Source organism: Hypomesus nipponensis, chromosome 11 (assembly GCF_054491055.1).
Source record: "Hypomesus nipponensis isolate SF chromosome 11, ASM5449105v1, whole genome shotgun sequence".
Taxonomy (NCBI): domain Eukaryota; kingdom Metazoa; phylum Chordata; class Actinopteri; order Osmeriformes; family Osmeridae; genus Hypomesus; species Hypomesus nipponensis.
Window position 1 is genome coordinate 22,103,807 of NC_140371.1, and position 19,532 is coordinate 22,123,338.

At 52.8% G+C, this 19,532-nt stretch overlaps 1 protein-coding gene across 5 annotated transcripts in view; it reads right to left on the minus strand.

The window, feature by feature from the left end:
- Positions 1-2,622: 2,622 nt before the first annotated feature.
- The window catches only part of slx4ip (SLX4 interacting protein), a 33,369-nt gene continuing 16,459 nt past the window's right edge, over positions 2,623-19,532 (minus strand). For 3 of the 5 annotated variants that reach the window (XM_084709300.1, XM_084709301.1, XM_084709302.1), the window contains 4 exons: positions 12,277-12,354; positions 11,117-11,205; positions 3,464-3,570; positions 2,623-3,365 (listed from right to left, as the gene is read on the minus strand). In XM_084709300.1, the coding sequence (XP_084565426.1) occupies positions 2,768-3,365; positions 3,464-3,570; positions 11,117-11,205; positions 12,277-12,354 (872 nt within the window). In that variant the 3' untranslated portion in view covers positions 2,623-2,767. Of the gene's footprint in view, positions 3,366-3,463; positions 3,571-11,116; positions 11,206-11,874; positions 12,355-19,532 lie in introns of those variants that run through there. The other 2 variants (XR_014768827.1, XR_014768826.1) reach the window with 2 other exon arrangements.

The window sequence follows — 19,532 nt, forward strand, 5'->3', positions numbered from 1 at the left end:
AGGAGGCAGTAGGTGTGGGGTAGTGAGGGGTAGGAGGCAGTAGGTGTGGGGAAGTGAGGGGTAGGAGGCAGTAGGTGTGGAGTAGGAGACAGTAGGTGTGGAGTAGGAGGCAGTAGGTGAGGGGTAGTGAGGGGTAGGAGGCAGTAGGTGTGGAGTAGGAGGCAGTAGGTGTGGAGTAGGAGGCAGTAGGTGAGGGGTAGTGAGGGGTAGGAGGCAGTAGGTGTGGAGTAGGAGGCAGTAGGTGAGGGGTAGTGAGGGGTAGGAGGCAGTAGGTGTGGGGTAGGAGGCAGTAGGTGTGGAGTAGGAGGCAGTAGGTGTGGAGTAGGAGGCAGTAGGTGAGGGGTAGTGAGGGGTAAGAGGCAGTAGGTGTGGGGTAGTGAGGGGTAAGAGGCAGTAGGTGTGGGGTAGTGAGGGGTAGGAGGCAGTAGGTGTGGGGTAGTGATCTGTGACTCAGCCAGACTCCAAGGACTGGGCTCTGGTGAAGTACTGAGACCGTGCTAAGACCCAGTCCGCTACAGAAGCTCTTTAAAAGGATTAAAACCAAGGCTGCAGATTATCAACACCTCTTGAGAATGATCTTAACCACATTAGGAGTTAGCAGAGCGGGGTCAGTTTCACTAATCCTCCATCTTGTCTCTCCCTCGATAAGAGCAGAATTGGATGTAGAGGTTTGTTGTCAGAAGGATCGTATCGGCTCAGATTTCACCCCGCACTTAGACACTGGGGAGAGGGGGAGCAAGAGAGGGGGGTGGAGGAAGAGCGAGGGGGGAGAGAGGTAGTTCTCATTGGTGGCGTCAGCCAAGGAGGTCAATGCTTGAATCATCAGCTTTGTCGTTCACCGAGGGTTGTCAAGACGATCCTCTCAAGACAAGTTGGGCCGGTGATTCGGTCAAACGTGTCTCGCTGTTACCGTGGTGTCATGAAAGGCGGTTGTGAGGTTAACCTTTCTGCTGTGGTGAACCTACCTTCAGCTTGCTCAGGTAGTCGGCATGGTGACAGCAGTAAAGAAATTGGTTAAAAATGGCCTTTAAATCCTCAGGTTGTTTGAACTGGATATTTCCATTTAGAAACAGAGAAAAACTTCCATGTTTTCACAGGGAAAAACATCTTTATTAAAAACATTGGGGGGAAAAAATCTTTCCATGCAAATAGAACAGATAAATCAAGAGTGACTATCCCAGTGGCCAGGAGAATGATTTGGGATACTCCTTCTGAAGGAGAGGGACGGGCGGAGAAGGAGGAGGAGGGTGGAGGAGGAGGGGTGAGGGTGGAGGAAGAGGGGTGAGGGCGGAGGAGGAGGGGTGAGGGCGGAGGAGGGGTGAGGGCGGAGGAGGGGTGGGGGGAAGGGGTTGGTGGCGGAGGGGTGCAGAGCTAAATAAATGCACTCTACCACCATAAACACAACCATTACCTATAATAGTCAAACGCATGGGATGTTTTGACATAGTTGTTTGTAGTCCGTAGTAACACTGGAACTGGAACTTCGAGCCCTCCTCAGACAGATTAGCTTGTTGCTCAACAGAACTGGAGCACGCAAGCGCTGGAAACGTAGCAACGCTTGTTCACCACGAAATAAAGTGAAGGCTCCAACATGAGTTAGAAAACAATGTGGGTGATGAAGTGAATCTGGAAACACACAGGAATCAATCACACGAGTCTGAGGAGAGAGAGGACGCTTTCAGCCTGGTGACATCTCCTGGCTCCCGCCTGGCTGAACATCCCAAATCTTTTAACACGAAACCCAATCTAAACTTCAGTTAGAAGGTTCATTCGTGTGATTCTTTATGTTCTGCCTTTGGGCGGAGGGATTCTTTACTGGAGCCACGACAACTATTTGACAATACATAAGTAAATTGTCAATTGGCACAATATGTTGAGCATTTCATTTTTCTCTCTGCCTGACACACACACAGGAGAAGAGAGAGTGAGACGGAGGAAGAGAGGAGAGAAAAGGGAGGAAGAGAGGGAGAGAAAGGGAGGAAGAGGTAGAGAGAAGAAAAGAGATAAGGAAGAGGCAGGGAGAGAGAGAGGGGAGAAGAGAGTCAAACAGAGGAACCAGCAGTATCTCCATGTGTTCATCTCTCTCCACGAGAGCAGGTCTGAGACAGAGGCAGAGCCGAGAGCTAACAGCGTCTCATCTCCCTGGCGTCAGTCTCCTCTCTCTCCTCAGGGCCTCCTCTGCCGGCGTAATCTCCACGTTCCTGGCTTCCCCCTCCTCCCCTCCTCCCCCCTCCTCCCCTCCTCCCCCTCCTCTCCCCTCCTCCCCCCTCCTCCCCCTCCTCCCCCCTCCTCCCCCCTCCTCTCCCCTCCTCCCCTCCTCCCCTCCTCCCCCTCCTCCCCTCCTCCTGTGGATCTGGAACTAATAGAGGATGTCGAGGATGCGGGCTTGACAGATAGGCCTCTCAGGCTTGTGGCCAGCCTGTTTTGGTTTGTCTGCTCCGTGTTATTGCTTGTGAGGGGGAGCCGTCGGGCCTGTTTCCCTGGAGTAAGCAGCTCCACTTCCAGTGTGGTTTCAGGGCGCTGTGGGACAGGGATGGCCAGGGACGGGGCCCCTGTCTGGGGAAGAGGTGGCGGAGGGAGAGGCTGGTGGACCGATGGCCCTGAGGAGGATTGGGCCGGGTGTGTTTGCATTCCAGGCTCCTGTGTGGAGGGGTCTGGAGGGGCTCCGGGGCACGCTCTCTTGGCTCCCTGCAGGGGAGGGGCTCCTTCAGGGGGGCTGGGTTTGCCCCGCTTACTCCTGCTGGGTTTGGAGTGTGGAGACACTGGCTCACCGCCGGGTTGGCTCTGCTTCTGGCCAGCTTCCCAGGCCTCCCCTTGGTCTGTGAGGGCGTCCCTGGGCTGCCCCACCTCGGCCAGGCGCCGCTCTTCCACACCTCTGAGCTCCACACTGGGCTGGGTGAGGCAGGGCGCCACCACCGACTGGTGTACCGTCACTGTGGTGATTAACTTCACCTGTCTGGGTCTCTGCCCTCCAGGGCCTGGCCTCTCCTCTCTCTGCCCTCCAGGGCCTGGCCTCTCCTCTCTCTGCCCTCCAGGGCCTCTCCTCTCTCTGCCCTCCAGGGCCTGGGCTCTCCTCTCTCTGCCCTCCAGGGCCTGGCCTCTCCTCTCTCTGCCCTCCAGAGCCTGGGCTCTCCTCTCTCTGCCCTCCAGGGCCTGGTCTCTCCTCTCTCTGCCCTCCAGGGCCTGGTCTCTCCTCTCTCTGCCCTCCAGGGCCTGGTCTCTCCTCTCTCTGCCCTCCAGGGCCTGGTCTCTCCTCTCTCTGCTCTCCAGGGCCTGGTCTCTCCTCTCTCTGCTCTCCAGGGCCTGGTCTCTGTTTTCCCTGAGTAGACCCACAGGGCTTTGGCCGAGCTCTAGCTTGCCTGGCTCTGAAACATGGTACAGGGGAGATTATCGTACACTATCTGTTCCTGTGTTATTATCCTGTCTTGTGGGGCTGGAAAGTTCTGCATTAGATCATACTTACATCTTTTGAAGGGCGGTTCTCTTTGTTATTGTGGAACTGTTTAACAACGCTTGGGTTTCTCCCGGTCTGGAAAAATACTCGGACTTGCTTTGTTCGATCGGCTCAGTCTGAAAAGGACAAACAAGAAATGAACGTAAACAAAAAATATTATTTCTGGCTTCTTCTGGAAAGGTTTGGCTTAACAGCAAACTGCTGTCATCATTTAAGACACCAAACACACAGGCACTTACATCCACCAACGCTCGGCAATAGATTTAAGGGAAACAAACTTGAAACTAAATTTGTTTCTTGGAGGGTTTACTTCCAATAAACGCCTGCCAAAGAAGCACTTGATTGATCTGCAACTATAAGGAAGTAGCATATGTCCAAAAAAGACTTAAGGTTATGATATCCAGTGCTCGGCATGCAAATGAAAACAGTAAATTGATGTGGCACATTGCATTCCTGTCTCCATAGACGCTCCAGTGCCTCTTCCGTCCACCTGCCTGCTAGCTGCTACCTGCCTGCTAGCTGCTACCTGCCTGCTAGCTGCTTCCTGCCTGCTAGCTGCTACCTGCCTGCTAGCTGCTACCTGCCTGCTAGCTGCTACCTGCCTGCTAGCTGCTACCTGCCTGCTAGCTGCTACCTGCCTGCTAGCTGCTACCTGCCTGCTAGCTGCTACCTGCCTGCTAGCTGCTACCTGCCTGCTAGCTGCTATCTGCCTGCTAGCTGCTACCTGCCTGCTAGCTGCTACCTGCCTGCTAGCTGCTTCCTGCCTGCCTGTTAGTACTGATCAGATGGCTCCCTAACTGTCACATAGAACATTAAATATTAGGGGGTGGGGGCAAAAAACAATTCACATATGAATCGCAATTCAGTCTTAGCGATTCACATCAATTCACTAATGTAAAAAATCGATTAAAAAAAAATATTATAATAAAAAGTTATTTATTTAAATATTTAAAAAGTTAAATATTTTATTCTTGTACATTTTATTATTATTATAAACTAGTTATTCTATTTGGCTCAGGGCTGCCTTGCTTATAATAACAGAAGACTCATATGTTGAATGGTTGCAGTCAGCTTAAATTCAATTGGATTTGTTTTATAACAATGAGTTTACTAAACTGCAAGAAAAAAAATACATTTCAAGGTTTTGATGAAACACTTAACTGCCTATCACAGTCAAATAGAAACAAGTAACACCAAGCTGGAATCAAATGTAAGCGTATATTGAATCTAAATTTGATTAAAAAAATCGAGAAAGTGGTTTAAGAGAGAGACCATACAGAAAAGAGACCGTACAGAAGACCTCCCCCCCCGACTAGCATCCCTAGCCTGAGTAGTGCATGCAGCGTGCCCACAGACACAGGAATCCTCACACAGGAAGTCTTCCACAGGACGGCCTTTGTGTGGAAATGGAGACACGTCAAAGAGTGGGCTGAAGATCAGCCTCTGATCCCCACTACCCTAAACCATGACTGGGTGGTTCAGGGAACACACACACACACACACACACACACACACACACACACACACACAGGCACACACACACACACAGGCACACACACACACACACACAGGCACACACACAAACACAGGAACACACACACACACAGGCACACACACAAAGACAGGCACACACACAAAGACACACAGACAAACAACAAATCGGAGGAAGATGTGGGAGCGTCTATTTGCATTGCAATGCCTTGATATGTATTCTAAACTGTTTAATATGTATAAAAACAGTTTGAAAATCAACTTGAAAGAAAAAACAACAGGCAGGCTGGAAGAAGGCTCTGGGAAACTTGCAGGCCCTCTCTGTTCCTGCAGAGCTCCTGCACGACATCACTACACAGAACTGGAGACACGCAGAGATAGAGGAGAAAGAGAGAAATGGAAGAGAGAGGGGGAGAGGAAGGAGGGTGGGGGGAGGGAGGGTGGGGGGAGGGAGGGTGGGGGGGAGGGGGGAGGGTGGGGGGGAGGGTGGGGGGGAGGGAGGGGGGGGGGGTGGGGGGGACAGTGTGAAAAATATAGAGAAATTCGAGACAGATCAAGAAGGGAAAGAAAAAGAGAGAGGGAGAACGAGAGACAGACAGAGAGAGAGAGATAGATAGAGAGACAGACAGAGAAAGAGACAGAGAGAGATAGAGAGAGATAGAGAGAGAGAGAGAGAGAGAGAGAGAGAGAGAGAGAGAGAGAGAGACAGAGAGACAGACAGACAGACAGAGAGACAGAGAGAGAGAGAGAGACAGAGAGAGAGAGAGAGAGAGAGAGAGAGAGAGAGAGAGAGAGAGAGAGAGAGAGAGAGAGAGAGAGAGAGAGAGCAGCAACGTATGTTGTGAAATTGAATAATGGTCACGAGCTGTGTGGCTCAGGCAGTCAGCAGTGTGGGAACTGAGACTCTAATCTGCTGAGGAATGATGCACACTCCTCATGGATGGACAGAATCCACAACCAGCCTGTGACCAGCCTGTAACCTCAACAACCAGCCTGTGACCAGCCGGTAACCTCAACAACCGGCCTGTGACCAGCCTGTAACCTCAACAACCAGCCTGTGACCAGCCTGTAACCTCAACAACCAGCCTGTGACCAGCCTGTAACCTCAACAACCAGCCTGTGACCAGCCGGTAACCTCAACAACCAGCCTGTGACCAGCCGGTAACCTCAACAACCGGCCTGTGATCAGCCTGTAACCTCAACAACCAGCCTGTAACCAGCCGGTAACCTCAACAACCAGCCTGTGACCAGCCTGTAACCTCAACAACCAGCCTGTGACCAGCCTGTAACCTCAACAACCAGCCTGTAACCAGCCGGTAACCTCAACAACCAGCCTGTAACCAGCCGGTAACCTCAACAACCAGCCTGTGACCAGCCTGTAACCTCAACAACCAGCCTGTGATCAGCCTGTAACCTCAACAACCAGCCTGTGACCAGCCTGTAACCTCAACAACCAGCCTGTAACCTCAACAACCAGCCTGTAACCAGCCTGTAACCTCAACAACCAGCCTGTGACCAGCCTGTAACCTCAACAACCAGCCTGTAACCAGAATGTAACCTCAACAACCAGCCTGTAACCAGCCTGTAACCTCAACAACCAGCCTGTGACCAGCCTGTAACCTCAACAACCAGCCTGTAACCAGAATGTAACCTCAACAACTGGCCTGTGATCAGCCTGTAACCTGAATAACCAGCCAGTCTGCCTGCCTGCTTCCCTCCACACACACACACACCCAAACACACACACAGAGCTGCGCCTGTGAACCAACATGTAGGTACAGCCTGTCCAGTCCTCCAGACCCCCTGTCCTCCAGACCCCCAGTCCTCCAGCCCCTCAGTCCTCCAGCCCCTCAGTCATCCAGCCCCCCAGCCCTCCAGTCCTCCAGTCCTCCAGCCCTCCAGTCCTCCAGCCCTCCAGTCCTCCAGCCCTCCAGTCCTCCAGCCCTCCAGTCCTCCAGCCCTCCAGTCCTCCAGCCCCCCAGCCCTCCAGTCCTCCAGCCCCCCAGTCCTCCAGCCCTCCAGCCCTCCAGCCATCCAGCCCCCCAGTCCTCCAGCCCTCCACCATAAACTGCGGAACGCTAATCTGGCTGTCAGACACAGCACTGATAAGGGTGGCATATGAGAAAGAAATGATCAATCATTAGGTTTAAAAGGATATGAATCCTGCGCCTCATAGCCAGGCTCCTGTTAAAATGGATCCCCACTGGACACAACTTCAAGAAGAACAGACCAGAATGAGATGATATAAAACGCAGGAAGAGCACTTTCACGAGATAAGACAGTTGAGATGGAAAGAAGATGTCGGTTATCTATCTTTTTTTCTTGGAAGAGTTGAAAGGAAATGCCTAATGTCCTCTGACAGACTGCTCCCCAGACCGCGGCTGTGGTGGGGTCCTGAGGATTCACATGGCGTCGGGACACAAGGACAGCTCAGTTTGGGCAGCAAGCTGTCTCCTCCTCCACCGTGTTTAACATCTGAAGCTCTGCGTTTTCACAGCAACAGCCTGGATGGGAAGGCTACGCTACAGTCAGTAAGAGACAGTTATCTGAAAACATAGTCAGATTGTTTGGTTTAGCATTTCCTTGATGTCACAGTTTCCAGCCCAGGGCTGTTGACACGCCATTTATATCAAACGCCCAAACGTTTACTTTTGGTTCTGATGTTTGATTGTCCGATTTGATTTGCCAGCAAACCTCAAGGCATTAAAATGATTGTGGAAACACAGTGCTTTGATTCCTTCCACGGGAACACCTTGGAGAGTGATTACTGGAGCTGGGCTCCACACACAGCCATACTACCAGCACACAGGAAGCTAGGTACTAAACACACAAACACAACACCACAGAACAGTGAAAATGTTGCATAGCTGTTCTTGGAGAAGGGTGAATCTAGGCCCTGGTCTGTTCATCAGCCTCGGTATTAAAACTCACATAAGCAGTCACAAAGAAAACATCCTCAGTTTGAGTGAACCTGACAGAGTCAACCAACATGCAGGAACACAGACCAGAATATAAAAGATCATCTGTCCCACCCTACTCAAAGCCTTCTCCTTGAAAGACGATTAATCTGCGAAGATCAAAAACAAATGCTGTTTGGGTGTGTTGGTGTTGTGTCTTTTTTGAAACTTTTGAAAAAAGAAATATATATATATATATATTTCTTTTTTTTGCGGTGAAAAAAAAGTTCTAAAGGTTGAAAAAGTATTCTCCTTAAAAGGTTTTGCTAAAAAGTTTGTTTGGGGCACATTTTTGGGGAAAACTACGTTTTTCTACGATTCGAAAAATATTATAATTAGTTTCCCCGGGAGTTTTTCCTCATGTTCCTTGAGGGTTCAGGTTGGTTTGGGGCAGTTCTGTAGCCGTGTGTGAAGCCCTCTGTAACTGCTTGTAAAAAGGGCTCTACAGATACATCTGATTGGATTTGATACCATGGGCCGGGTCTACCGGGCCTTGGTGGGGTCCCTGGGTGGGGTTAGGCATGAAGAGTAGGGGCAAGGAGCAGGGCTGAGGTTATGAGTAAACACACAGGCTCTTCCAGGGGAGAACAGGGGGCCTGAAAACACATCTGCTCTGCCTTTGATCCAACCTTCTGCATCCCAGCATGCAGTGCACCTCCGACGGCCCTCCACACACTCCGCCTGACCAACAACAACAATGCTCAAAGACCCGGGTTCCCCCCCTCCTCCTTCCTCCCCCTCAGCCCTCCTCTCCAGCCCTCAGCCCTCCTCTCCAGCCCTCAGCCCTCCTCTCCAGCCCTCAGCCCTCCTCTCCAGCCCTCAGCCCTCCTCTCCAGCCCTCAGCCCTCCTCTCCAGCCCTCAGCCCTCCTCTCCAGCCCTCAGCCCTCCTCTCCGGCCCTCAGCCCTCCTCTCCAGCCCTCAGCACTCCTCTCCGGCCCTCAGCCCTCCTCTCCAGCCCTCAGCCCTCCTCTCCGGCCCTCCTCTCCAGCCCTCAGCCCTCCTCTCCAGCCCTCAGCCCTCCTCTCCAGCCCTCCTCTCCGGCCCTCAGCCCTCCTCTCCAGCCCTCAGCCCTCCTCTCCAGCCCTCCTCTCCAGCCCTCAGCCCTCCTCTCCAGCCCTCCTCTCCAGCCCTCAGCCCTCCTCTCCGGCCCTCCTTTCCAGCCCTCAGCCCTCCTCTCCGGCCCTCCTCTCCAGCCCTCAGCCCTCCTCTCCAGCCCTCAGCCCTCCTCTCCAGCCCTCAGCCCTCCTCTCCAGCCCTCAGCCCTCCTCTCCAGCCCTCCTCTCCAGCCCTCAGCCCAGCCAGGACATGACTAACGAGGCCCTATCCGTAAGGAACTTGCAACACCCTGGAGTGCGGGGGCGGGACGCTGGCTGTCACTGGACATCCATGATGTCACCTAACTTCCCCTTGCAAAATGACCCCCTGACCTTTACAAACAGAAATGTTTGAAGAACTGTTTCCACCATGGTTTCAGGAGGTTTGGACTCACACGTCGGGGTCTAAACCCAGAGGATTAGAATTCCCCTCATCAATGGGAACCAGGGTTTCCAAACCCTGTCCTGATCCTGTCAGAAGGCTGTGGTCTAACAGACCCCTTGTAAACTTATGACTACATGTGAAGAACAACTCAAACGACCCCATTATCATTTATAGTGCAACAACAGGACCACGTCAGCTGTGAGTCATTCAGCTCCACCACATTTGTTCATCTGGATTCATAACTCGCCTGACTGCAAACAGACAGCTAAAAACTCCCTCTGAAAAATCAGAGCGGAGTCAACGAGGTAAACAAATAAGCACTAATTGCTTTGTCATGTGAGAAACTTCAGCCCTCTCCTGCCTTGAATGTTTCCCCTGGCAAACCACTCGAGGTTGGGCTAGTCACATCAGCTCTACCACAACTACAACACCCCTCCCTTCTCTCCCCTCTCCTCTTCTCTCCCCTCTCCTTCCCCTAGCCCCTTCCAAACCCCTTACCTCTCCCTCTCCCCTCTCTCCCCCTCCCTCTTCCTCTCCCCTCCCTTTCTCCCCCTCCCTCCCTCTCTCCCCCTCTCTCCTCCCTCTCTCCCCCTCCCTCTCTCCCCTCCCTCACCCTCCTCCCTGTCCCCCTCCCTCTCTCCCCTCCCTCTCCCCTTCCTCTCTCTCCTACCCCTCTTCCCCTCCCTCTGCCCCTCCCTCTACCCCTCCCTCTCCCTCTCTCCCCTCCCTCTCCCTGTCCCCCTCCCTCTCTCCTCCCTCCCTCTCTCCTCCCTCTGCCCCCCTCCCCCTCTCTCCCCCTCCCCCTCTCTCCTCCCTCTGCCCCTCCCTGCCTCTCTCCCCTCCTTCTCCCTGTCCCCCCCTCTCTCTCCTCTCCCTCTCCCCTCCCCTCCCCCTCCCCTCCAGCCCAGAGCGCCAGAGCGAGCCCAGAGAACCACATCCTGGAGAGAGGAAAGCGACGGAGTCACTCTGCCTCCTCCAACTGGAAAATCTGTTACACAATCTGAACTTCTCCCTGACGACTCCATCGCTCCACTAAAAATATTACAATCGCCGCTTTCACAGGGAGCCAAGGGGAGAGACGCGACTCCAGGAGAAACAACAGCAGAGGGCTGTGGAGAGAGACCGCGCCCTGATCAGGGCACACAAGCAGGAGAGACACAACCTCCTTGATGTCTGTGCCAAGGTGAAGATCTCCTCCAGATCTCTCCAGTTCCCTGGGAACAGCTGAGTGGGTTCAGCAGAGAACATTCCGGAAGACATCTGATAGATGACACCGAGTAGAGAGTGAGATCATCAGAATCTGAAACAAAATCAGCTTTATTGGCCAAGTATGTATGTACACATGCAAGGGATTTGTAGTGTGGTGGTGTAGGAGGGGGGGGGGCTGAGGGGGTGACCGCACAGTCTTGCACCCTACACCCCCCGCCCCCCCCCTCCTACCCACCCCTGAGAGTGTGGCTGGGCCGGAAACAGGAAGGCAGGTTAGGGTCCAGACTGTGTAAACATGGTGCAGCATATACAGTGAGAGCAGAATCTGGCAGACTGTGTAAACATGGTGCAGCATATACAGTGAGAGCAGAATCTGGCAGACTGTGTAAACATGGTGCAGCATTTACAGTGAGAGCAGAATCTGGCAGCGCATCCCTTTAATAACAGACAGGCCCATGCAGAGCGATTTTTTTTCTTTTTGCCAGGCGACTGAAAGAGGAAATGGGGAGTATAAACAGCACTCACCGCGGCTTGGCTCAGGTTACCACGGAAGGTCTTGGCTTCCTCTGGACGGCTTGCACACACGACATACCGCTCAGAAAACACACGCAACTCTGGAGGAGGGAGAGGAATCAGAGAGGCTTTACTGGTTAAGAAGGAGGGCTGTGCCCTGGAGAGCTCCCGTCTGAAGCAGAGGGACTGTGGAGCATGGAGGGCCCGTCACCACAGTCCAGCTCCTCAGCACCCCTCGCCTCCAAGACCACATGACAGATCACCGCTGAGATCCTGGGTTTATGACGCATGACAACGGCTAGCATGTAACATCAGTGTCCTGTCTTTCAGGAAGTGGGACAGACTGATCTGATGGTTTTATCAGCTTTGGTATAAATTGTGGGTAGTGGCCATCAATAAAAGCACAACAAATGTAACTGAAGACCAGAAGGAACCACAGTCTCAAGGCTGCATCCATCTCGATTCTGTTTCAACTTTCAAACCCGCTTCCTGAATGACTTTAAAACCAACCAAAGTATTTAACTACAGTTTCTAGTGTCTTTCAGAATGTAAAATGCGTTCACGACATGTTCCACTGTGTGTGATGTAACCGCAGTGCTCAACTTAGTGACCTGCCCAGCCTCTGCCCCCCCCCCCCCCCAAGCCTGACCCTGAGTGACCAGCTCTAATTGGACCTGTGCTGGAGCTGATGAGTGGATGTGTCACTAGCACCCCCCCCACCCTCCCCCCCGGAGGCCAAACCAGCCGAACATCCAGCTTCTCGTATGAACCTGACAGACGGAGGCAGCCCTGCCGCTCCCTGGGAAAGCTGGCCGGGGGTCAGGGGTCAGGGGCTGGTGATGGGCCGTGGAGATACGAGGAGAGTGGGCCTCTCGTCTCTCTCTGGCTCAGGAAGCTCTCGCCAGGCTACTTAACCTGAGCTTGTTATCAACAACACCCACAACCCAGCGAGGAAACAAGTAAAGTGGAGAGTAACTCCCGTTTTTAGGACTGGAGCTCACTGGGTCTTTTCTGTGGAGATGAATTCCAGATGTGATTAGTCTTCCAGTTGCAGATAGTTGTTGGTTATTGACACTGATTCACACATGCATTTCTTCAGCACTCTACAGCTTTAATTCAGGACACGAGAGGAGATCCAGATTCCTTCCTAGCTCTTAGAGAGCTGTACTCACCTCCGTAGCGCTCTTTCACCACACACCTGAGCCTGGAGTGACGCTTCACAAAGTTTCCAACCAGACAGAAGCAGGAACCTGTTCAAAGACAAGAATCACAGGCAGAGAAAAGACTCTCTTTCAGGTTCAGGAGTATTTCTAAGTCGGTAAGAAACTCATACCAGACGATGAACCACTGACAGAGCCCCCGCTAGACTAGGAGTCATGGATGGAGCAGGCAAGCTCTGTATTTATGAAGCCCTGTCTCGATAACACTGATTGAATTTTCCTTTCTGACAAAAGCCTTCCGTCATTGGTATTCAAAGCTGGAGCTCGCAGACGGATCCAGAAACAGGAGATAAGAGGTTAATGAAAGGAAGTCAAATGCAAATGTTTCTTGTCTGGTGAGGAGCAAAAGTCTCAGACAATAACAGACAGCGCTGGTTAGAGGAGGTGATGAGGGAAAGAAACTAGCATCACAGAGCAAATCCAAATGTCACAGCCAATCACCTGGGCTTTATCTTGAGCAACCACATTTTGGTTTGTCTCTGGTATAAGATTCATCGCACAACCCTCTTTAATGGGGTGAAGTGAAATGTGAAACAAAGAGCGTGTTAAACTAATGTTTACAGAGATATGACCCTCTCTCAGAGGACACTGTGAAAACTCAAGGGACTGTGAAAGCCAGTCTCCAGGGACTTGACTCATTAACAGAATCTGTTAGATCACACACACGTCGACTCAGCCCTGTGCAGCATCGCTCCGAATGAGCTCACTAACTGTGTGTGTGTGTGTGTGTGTGTGTGTGTGTGTGTGTGATCATCCATCTAGTGGATGCGAGAACCCGTCTCTTCCTTCTTCCTTCAGCAGAACCAGAGGTAGAAGGAGTCCTTGGCATCTGTTCTGTTTGGCGAATGCAAGACGGACAGTGTAAAGATGGGGCTGTGTTGCCTAATCTGGGAGGAATTTGTTGACTGAAACCAACAGCCTGGCTAACACGCTACGGAGCTGGTCTCTACACACAAGACAACAGCCCTGGGAAGCTACCAGACCTCCACTGCAGTGTCTCTGACAGACTCCTCCTCTGCTGGCTTCTAACACTTAGGCTAGCTTTCAAAATATGTCAGTTTATGCTCTACAAAGAGCAACACTCTGGAGTTTGCCTTTGAATCGAACTGTTGACATCAAATAAAGCCGTTGACGCAATCGTGTCCAAACAAGCATGCAGTAAAAACTCCCAATAAGGTAGAAGATGAAATCAATCATCCCAAAACTGGGGAGGAAAGAAAAGTAAATTATGGCCTGAAGTCATGAAACTCCAATCTCCATTGTTAACCAAGAGAAGACTACCGTCAATATGTTCCCAAGATAATAGAGGTGAGACCTGTCAGACTGGATTAAGAATATTTAGAACACTGCCAGGGTGTTCCCAACCTCTCAGCGTCCTGTTTGACAACAACATACCAGTCATCTCAGATCCCATCTAAAAGTACGAAGGCCCAGCTAGCCAGATCTCAAGTACCTGCTTCAGATAGAACATTTAAAAGGATTCATCCACAACTTATTTCCCAGGCCAAGGATCACCCACATATCTGGCCCCAGAGCTTGATACGTCAGGCATCTCATTGAGACGGGAAACCAAGAGTTTACTGTCAGATATCTGAAGACCTCGGACTGTTCTGGAAAATGCACACTTCAACACCTCAGGACTTGTTCAGTGCAACAGCAGAACACAAGTTCAACCACTGGCTGGTTGGCAAAGAGACAAGGAAGCCACGCCCACCATGCAGCAGAAGGTCTAGATACTGTAATAATTGGCAACAATAAATGATTGTTTATCCTGCCTGCAACAGGAGGAGCACAGCTCCCATGGGGGGGAAATACATTCCATAGCTGTTAGTTTTTTTCTTTGAACATGGACTTTGGTCATAGACCATTCTGGGCGACTTACGGGTCCTGAGAGGAATGCAGATTGGTATCTGGGGTCTGTTTTCTCTGCCCATTCTAGGATCAACAGTGTCGGGGGAAACAAGCATATTTCATTGCACATAGATGACTGTGTGTGTTTTGAAAAGCTTTGATTTAGCCCATTTCGACTGCTCGAGCAGCCTGTGTCCTGGTGAAGCAGTGTTCTGGCTGGCTTCCCTGGTGGGTTGAGCTCGCTGGTTCCCAGGACAGTCTGACAGCGCTGGCTGGACTGGGAACAACACAGAGGCTCTAGACATCAGCTGTTGCTCCAGTTCTATAAAGTCCTGCGCAGCGCCCAGTTGGTTTTGGCCCCTGTCCCGGCCTCTCTCTCTCGTGCTAAGCTTACATTCATGTTTCTGTCTCACAGACAGTCCTCTAGCCTCCCCTGAGAGCAAGCGTCCCTTCTCTGTGGCATGAAGCTAGTCCAGAGAACCAAGGTGACTATCCTGTGGTTGGCTTCTGGAACCTACAGCACAGCCTTGACGAAGAGCAGTAATTATGTCTCATAAAGCCTGAGAAGTAATGGGATTGTGAAATGTTATATCAATATTATATAACACGTTACAGAAGTGTGGTGAGATGACGCTTACCCCACCGGCTCCTAATCTACCACAGAACAAGACTAGCATACACCCTTCACAGAAAAGGTGCTTGAGAAGAAACCGTACAAGTATGTCTGTATAACACACACAAACACACAATAACCACACAATTGCACACACTCATACACACACTCACTAACCACACACCCCTGCAGCTTTCACCACTTCCTGGGAAAACAATGAAGGGAAAGAAAAGTCAACAAGGCGAAGCATCCAGGGAGGCTGTGTACAGAGAGAGACGGGGTGAGAGGCATTGAGACAAGGGTCAGAGGTAAGCCCCCATGGAACCAACTTCATTAACTCCAGTCATATCCTGAGGAGATCATTAAAACAGCCATAGACAGGGGGGGAGAGGGGAGGGGGGGTAGGGGAGACCATCCCCCTTCTCACTATCCAGACTCCTCACATGTTGTGACTCACGAGGCGTTCCACAGGCTCGAGGTCAGAACACACTGTCCCTGAGACGAGGCTGCACCAGGCTGAGGCAGACCTCTCTACCAGGGACCAGGCTGGGGCAGACCTCTCTACCAGGGACCAGGCTGGGGCAGACCTCTCTACCAGGGACCAGGCTGGGGCAGACCTCTCTACCAGGGACCAGGCTGGGGCAGACCTCTCTACCAGGGACCAGGCTGGGGCAGAAGGGACCAGGCTGGGGCAGACCTCTACCAGGGACCAGGCTGGGGCAGACCTCTCTACCCTGCACCAGGCTGGGGCAGACCTCTACCAGGGACCAGGCTGGGGCAGACCTCTCTACCCTGCACCAGGCTGGGGCAGACCTCTACCAGGGACCAGGCTGGGGCAGACCTCTCTGCCAGGGACCAGGCTGGGGCAGACCTCTCTACCAGGGACCAGGCTGGGGCAGACCTCTACCAGGGACCAGGCTGGGGCAGACCTCTTTACCCTGCACCAGGCTGGGGCAGACCTCTACCAGGGACCAGGCTGGGGCAGACCTCTACCAGGGACCAGGCTGGGGCAGACCTCTCTACCAGGGACCAGGCTGGGGCAGACCTCTCTACCAGGGACCAGGCTGGGGCAGACCTCTCTGCCAGGGACCAGGCTGGGGCAGACCTCTCTACCAGGGACCAGGCTGGGGCAGACCTCTACCAGGGACCAGGCTGGGGCAGACCTCTCTACCCTGCACCAGGCTGGGGCAGACCTCTACCAGGGACCAGGCTGGGGCAGACCTCTCTACCAGGGACCAGGCTGGGGCAGACCTCTCTACCAGGGACCAGGCTGGGGCAGACCTCTCTACCAGGCATCAGGCTGGGGCAGACCTCTCTACCAGGGACCAGGCTGGGGCAGACCTCTACCAGGGACCAGGCTGGGGCAGACCTCTCTACCCTGCACCAGGCTGGGGCAGACCTCTACCAGGGACCAGGCTGGGGCAGACCTCTCTACCAGGGACCAGGCTGGGGCAGACCTCTCTACCAGGCATCAGGCTGGGGCAGACCTCTCTACCAGGGACCAGGCTGGGGCAGACTTCTCTACCAGGGACCAGGCTGGGGCAGACCTCTCTACCAGGGACCAGGCTGGGGCAGACCTCTCTACTAGGCATCAGGCTGGGGCAGACCTCTCTACCAGGGACCAGGCTGGGGCAGACCTCTCTACCAGGGACCAGGCCCAGGGGGTTTTGAGCCTGTGGAAAGGGCTGTCTGGCTATGTGGAGCTGTCTGACTGACAGGCACAGCGTGCATGTGTGTTGAATCAGCAGGAGAGTGGGACATCAGAGAATCCTGTCCTTGTGAAACATCAGTTTCGATGATAGACTCCCGTCCGCCCTCGTTTGTGTGTGTGTGTGTGGGGGGGGGGATGGGGGGGATAAGGAAGTTACCCGTGTGTAAGGAGCAATCAGGGGCTTTCCTAGAAGGTCATCGCTTTCCCTCCCTCCCTCCTCCCTTCTTTTCTTCTGTCTCCTCTCTCCACACCCCTCACCCCATCCTCTCTCTCTCTCCCTCAGACTCGATAGAGAACTGTGTCTTATCATCCTACTCAACTTCCACCTGAAACAATATTTGCACATGAGTGTTCAATTTAACATTTGGGTGACCCCTTCGTCATGGTTACAAAATAAGCCACAGCATGGTAGCGCAGGCCAACCCACACTCCAACATGTGACTGGAGGAGGAGGGGGGGGGGGGGGGTCAGGGGAGGAAGGTTGACGGGTTTACTGATTCAGATAAAAAGCATATAATGTTTTGTTTAGGATGGAGATGTTATGTGAACCTACTAACTAATGTGAACACCGAACAAAGACTTCCTGTCTGAACAGTGTTTAAGTCCAAATTGTTCCTTTTGTTTTCCGCTGGTCTGGATGGAGGATGAGTTTGGATGGAAGGAGAGAAAGGAGGGAGAGAGAGAGGAGGGAGAGAGAGAGAGAGGAGGGAGAGAGAGAGGAGGGAGAGAGAGAGGAGGGAGAGAGAGAGAGAGGAGGGAGAGAGAGAGGAGGGAGAGAGAGAGGAGGGAGAGAGAGGAGGGAGAGAGAGAGGAGGGAGAGAGAGAGAGGAGGGAGAGAGAGAGAGGAGGGAGAGAGAGAGGAGGAAGAGAGAGAGGAGGGAGAGAGAGTGGAGGGAGAGAGAGAGGAGGGAGAGAGAGAGAGGAGGGAGAGAGAGAGGAGGGAGAGAGAGTGGAGGGAGAGAGAGAGGAGGGAGAGAGAGGAGGGAGAGAGAGAGGAGGGAGAGAGAGAGAGAGGAGGGAGAGAGAGAGGAGGGAGAGAGAGGAGGAAGAGAGAGAGGAGGGAGAGAGAGTGGAGGGAGAGAGAGAGGAGGGAGAGAGAGAGAGGAGGGAGAGAGAGAGGAGGGAGAGAGAGTGGAGGGAGAGAGAGAGGAGGGAGAGAGAGAGAGGAGGGAAAGAGAGAGAGAGAGGAGGGAAAGAGAGAGAGAGAGGAGGGAGAGAGAGAGGGGGGAGAGAGAGAAATGAGGGAGAGAGAGAGAGGAGGGAGAGAGAGAGAAGGGAGAGAGAAGGAGGAGGGAGAGAGAGAGGAGAGAGAGAGAGAGAGAGAGGAGGGAGAGAGAGAGAAGGGAGAGAGAGAAAGGAGGTAGAGAGAGAGGAGGGAGAGAGAGAGAGGAGGGAGAGAGAGAGGAGGGAGAGAGAGAGAGAGAGGAGGGAGCGAGGATGAGAGAGCAGGGAGAGAGAGAGAGGAGGGAGAGAGAGAAAGGAGGGAGAGAGAGGAGGGAGAGAGAGAGGAGGGAGATAGAGAGGGAGGGAGGGAGAGAGCGAGGATGTGAGAGCAGGGAGAGGAGAGGGAGGGAGGATGAGAGAGGAGAAGCTGAGTTATGCGCAGCGCCAGTCTGCGTTGGTCCTTTAAATCTCACGTCAAGGTCTCATCATGTCCAGACCCCTGCTTACTGTACCTCTCCCTGTAAATCTGCTCACTTGGCGTTTATAAATCGAAAACAAGCGAAGCAGTCCCGGGAACACATGGAGATTCTATCTATGTCCAACTATCAGGACTAACGACACCAGACAAGCAAGGCAGCAGCAGGCAGTAAAACAAGTGTTTAGCCTGATTCCGACATCCACAGTAAAACATTGGTTTTACAAGCGGCATTCAGAGTAACTTTTTGAACCTCCTACCTTTCAGGTCTGGTAGGCATTACTGTGTACTGTTACTCTAGATGAGGGGATGTTTATGAGTGCGTTCCCCTAGCGATCACCCTCCAAACCTTCTCCAAGCACACACGACGGGTGGGGCTCTCTCTGTGACAACAACACACCTGTTCCCAGGACAACAGTCTCTAAGGGACGCTGTCCTGTTCCCAAACTCAGAACAAAACGAGGACAGAGAAACAGGGACATCTTCTGAAGCCATCCAGTCATCCCTCGGTCAGGCTGGATGGTTCAGGACAGCTTGTGCAGTCTCCCGGGCCAGACTGTGGCGCGGAGAGCAGAGCAGGCACAGAGTGTGATCGTGCCTGGGATCCCATTCCCCCTAATTACACAGCAGAGAGAGAGGTGTGAGCTCTGGCTGGGCCTGCGGTCATGTCCTGGGAGACTGCAGGAGACCCTGGAGGAGAGGAGGGTGGGGGAGAGAGACACAGACAGAGAGAGAGAGAGAGAGAGAGAGAGAGAGAGAGAGAGAGAGAGAGAGAGAGAGAGAGAGAGAGAGAGAGAGAGACAGAGAGAGACAGAGAGAAACAGAGAGAGAGCGAGAGAGACAGAGAGAGACAGAGAGAGAGCGAGAGAGACAGAGAGAGACAGAGAGAGACAGACAGAGACAGAGAGAGAGAGAGACAGAGAGAGACAGAGAGAGACAGAGAGAGACAGAGAGAGAGAGAGACAGAGAGAGACAGAGAGAGACAAAGAGAGAGACAGAGAGAGACAAAGAGAGAGACAGAGATAGATAGAGATAGAGAAACAAAGAGAGAGACAGAGAGAGAGACAGATAAAGCCAGAGGGGCAGAAAAGATGTAATAGAAAGAGTGCGTGTGTGTGTGTGAAGGGGGAGGGGGTTAACAGTAGAGTCAGTCTGTGGTGTGTGTGTGTGTGTGTGTGAAGGGGGAGGGGGTTAACAGTAGAGTCAGTCTGTGGTGTGTGTGTGTGTGTGTGTGTGAAGGGGGAGGGGGTTAACAGTAGAGTCAGTCTGTGGTGTGTGTGTGTGTGTGTGTGAAGGGGGAGGGGGTTAACAGTGGAGTCAGTCTGTGCTGAGGGCTGCAGGGTGGGGCTGGGGGCTTACAGGATTTACAGAACCACAGAAACATCCCAACACAC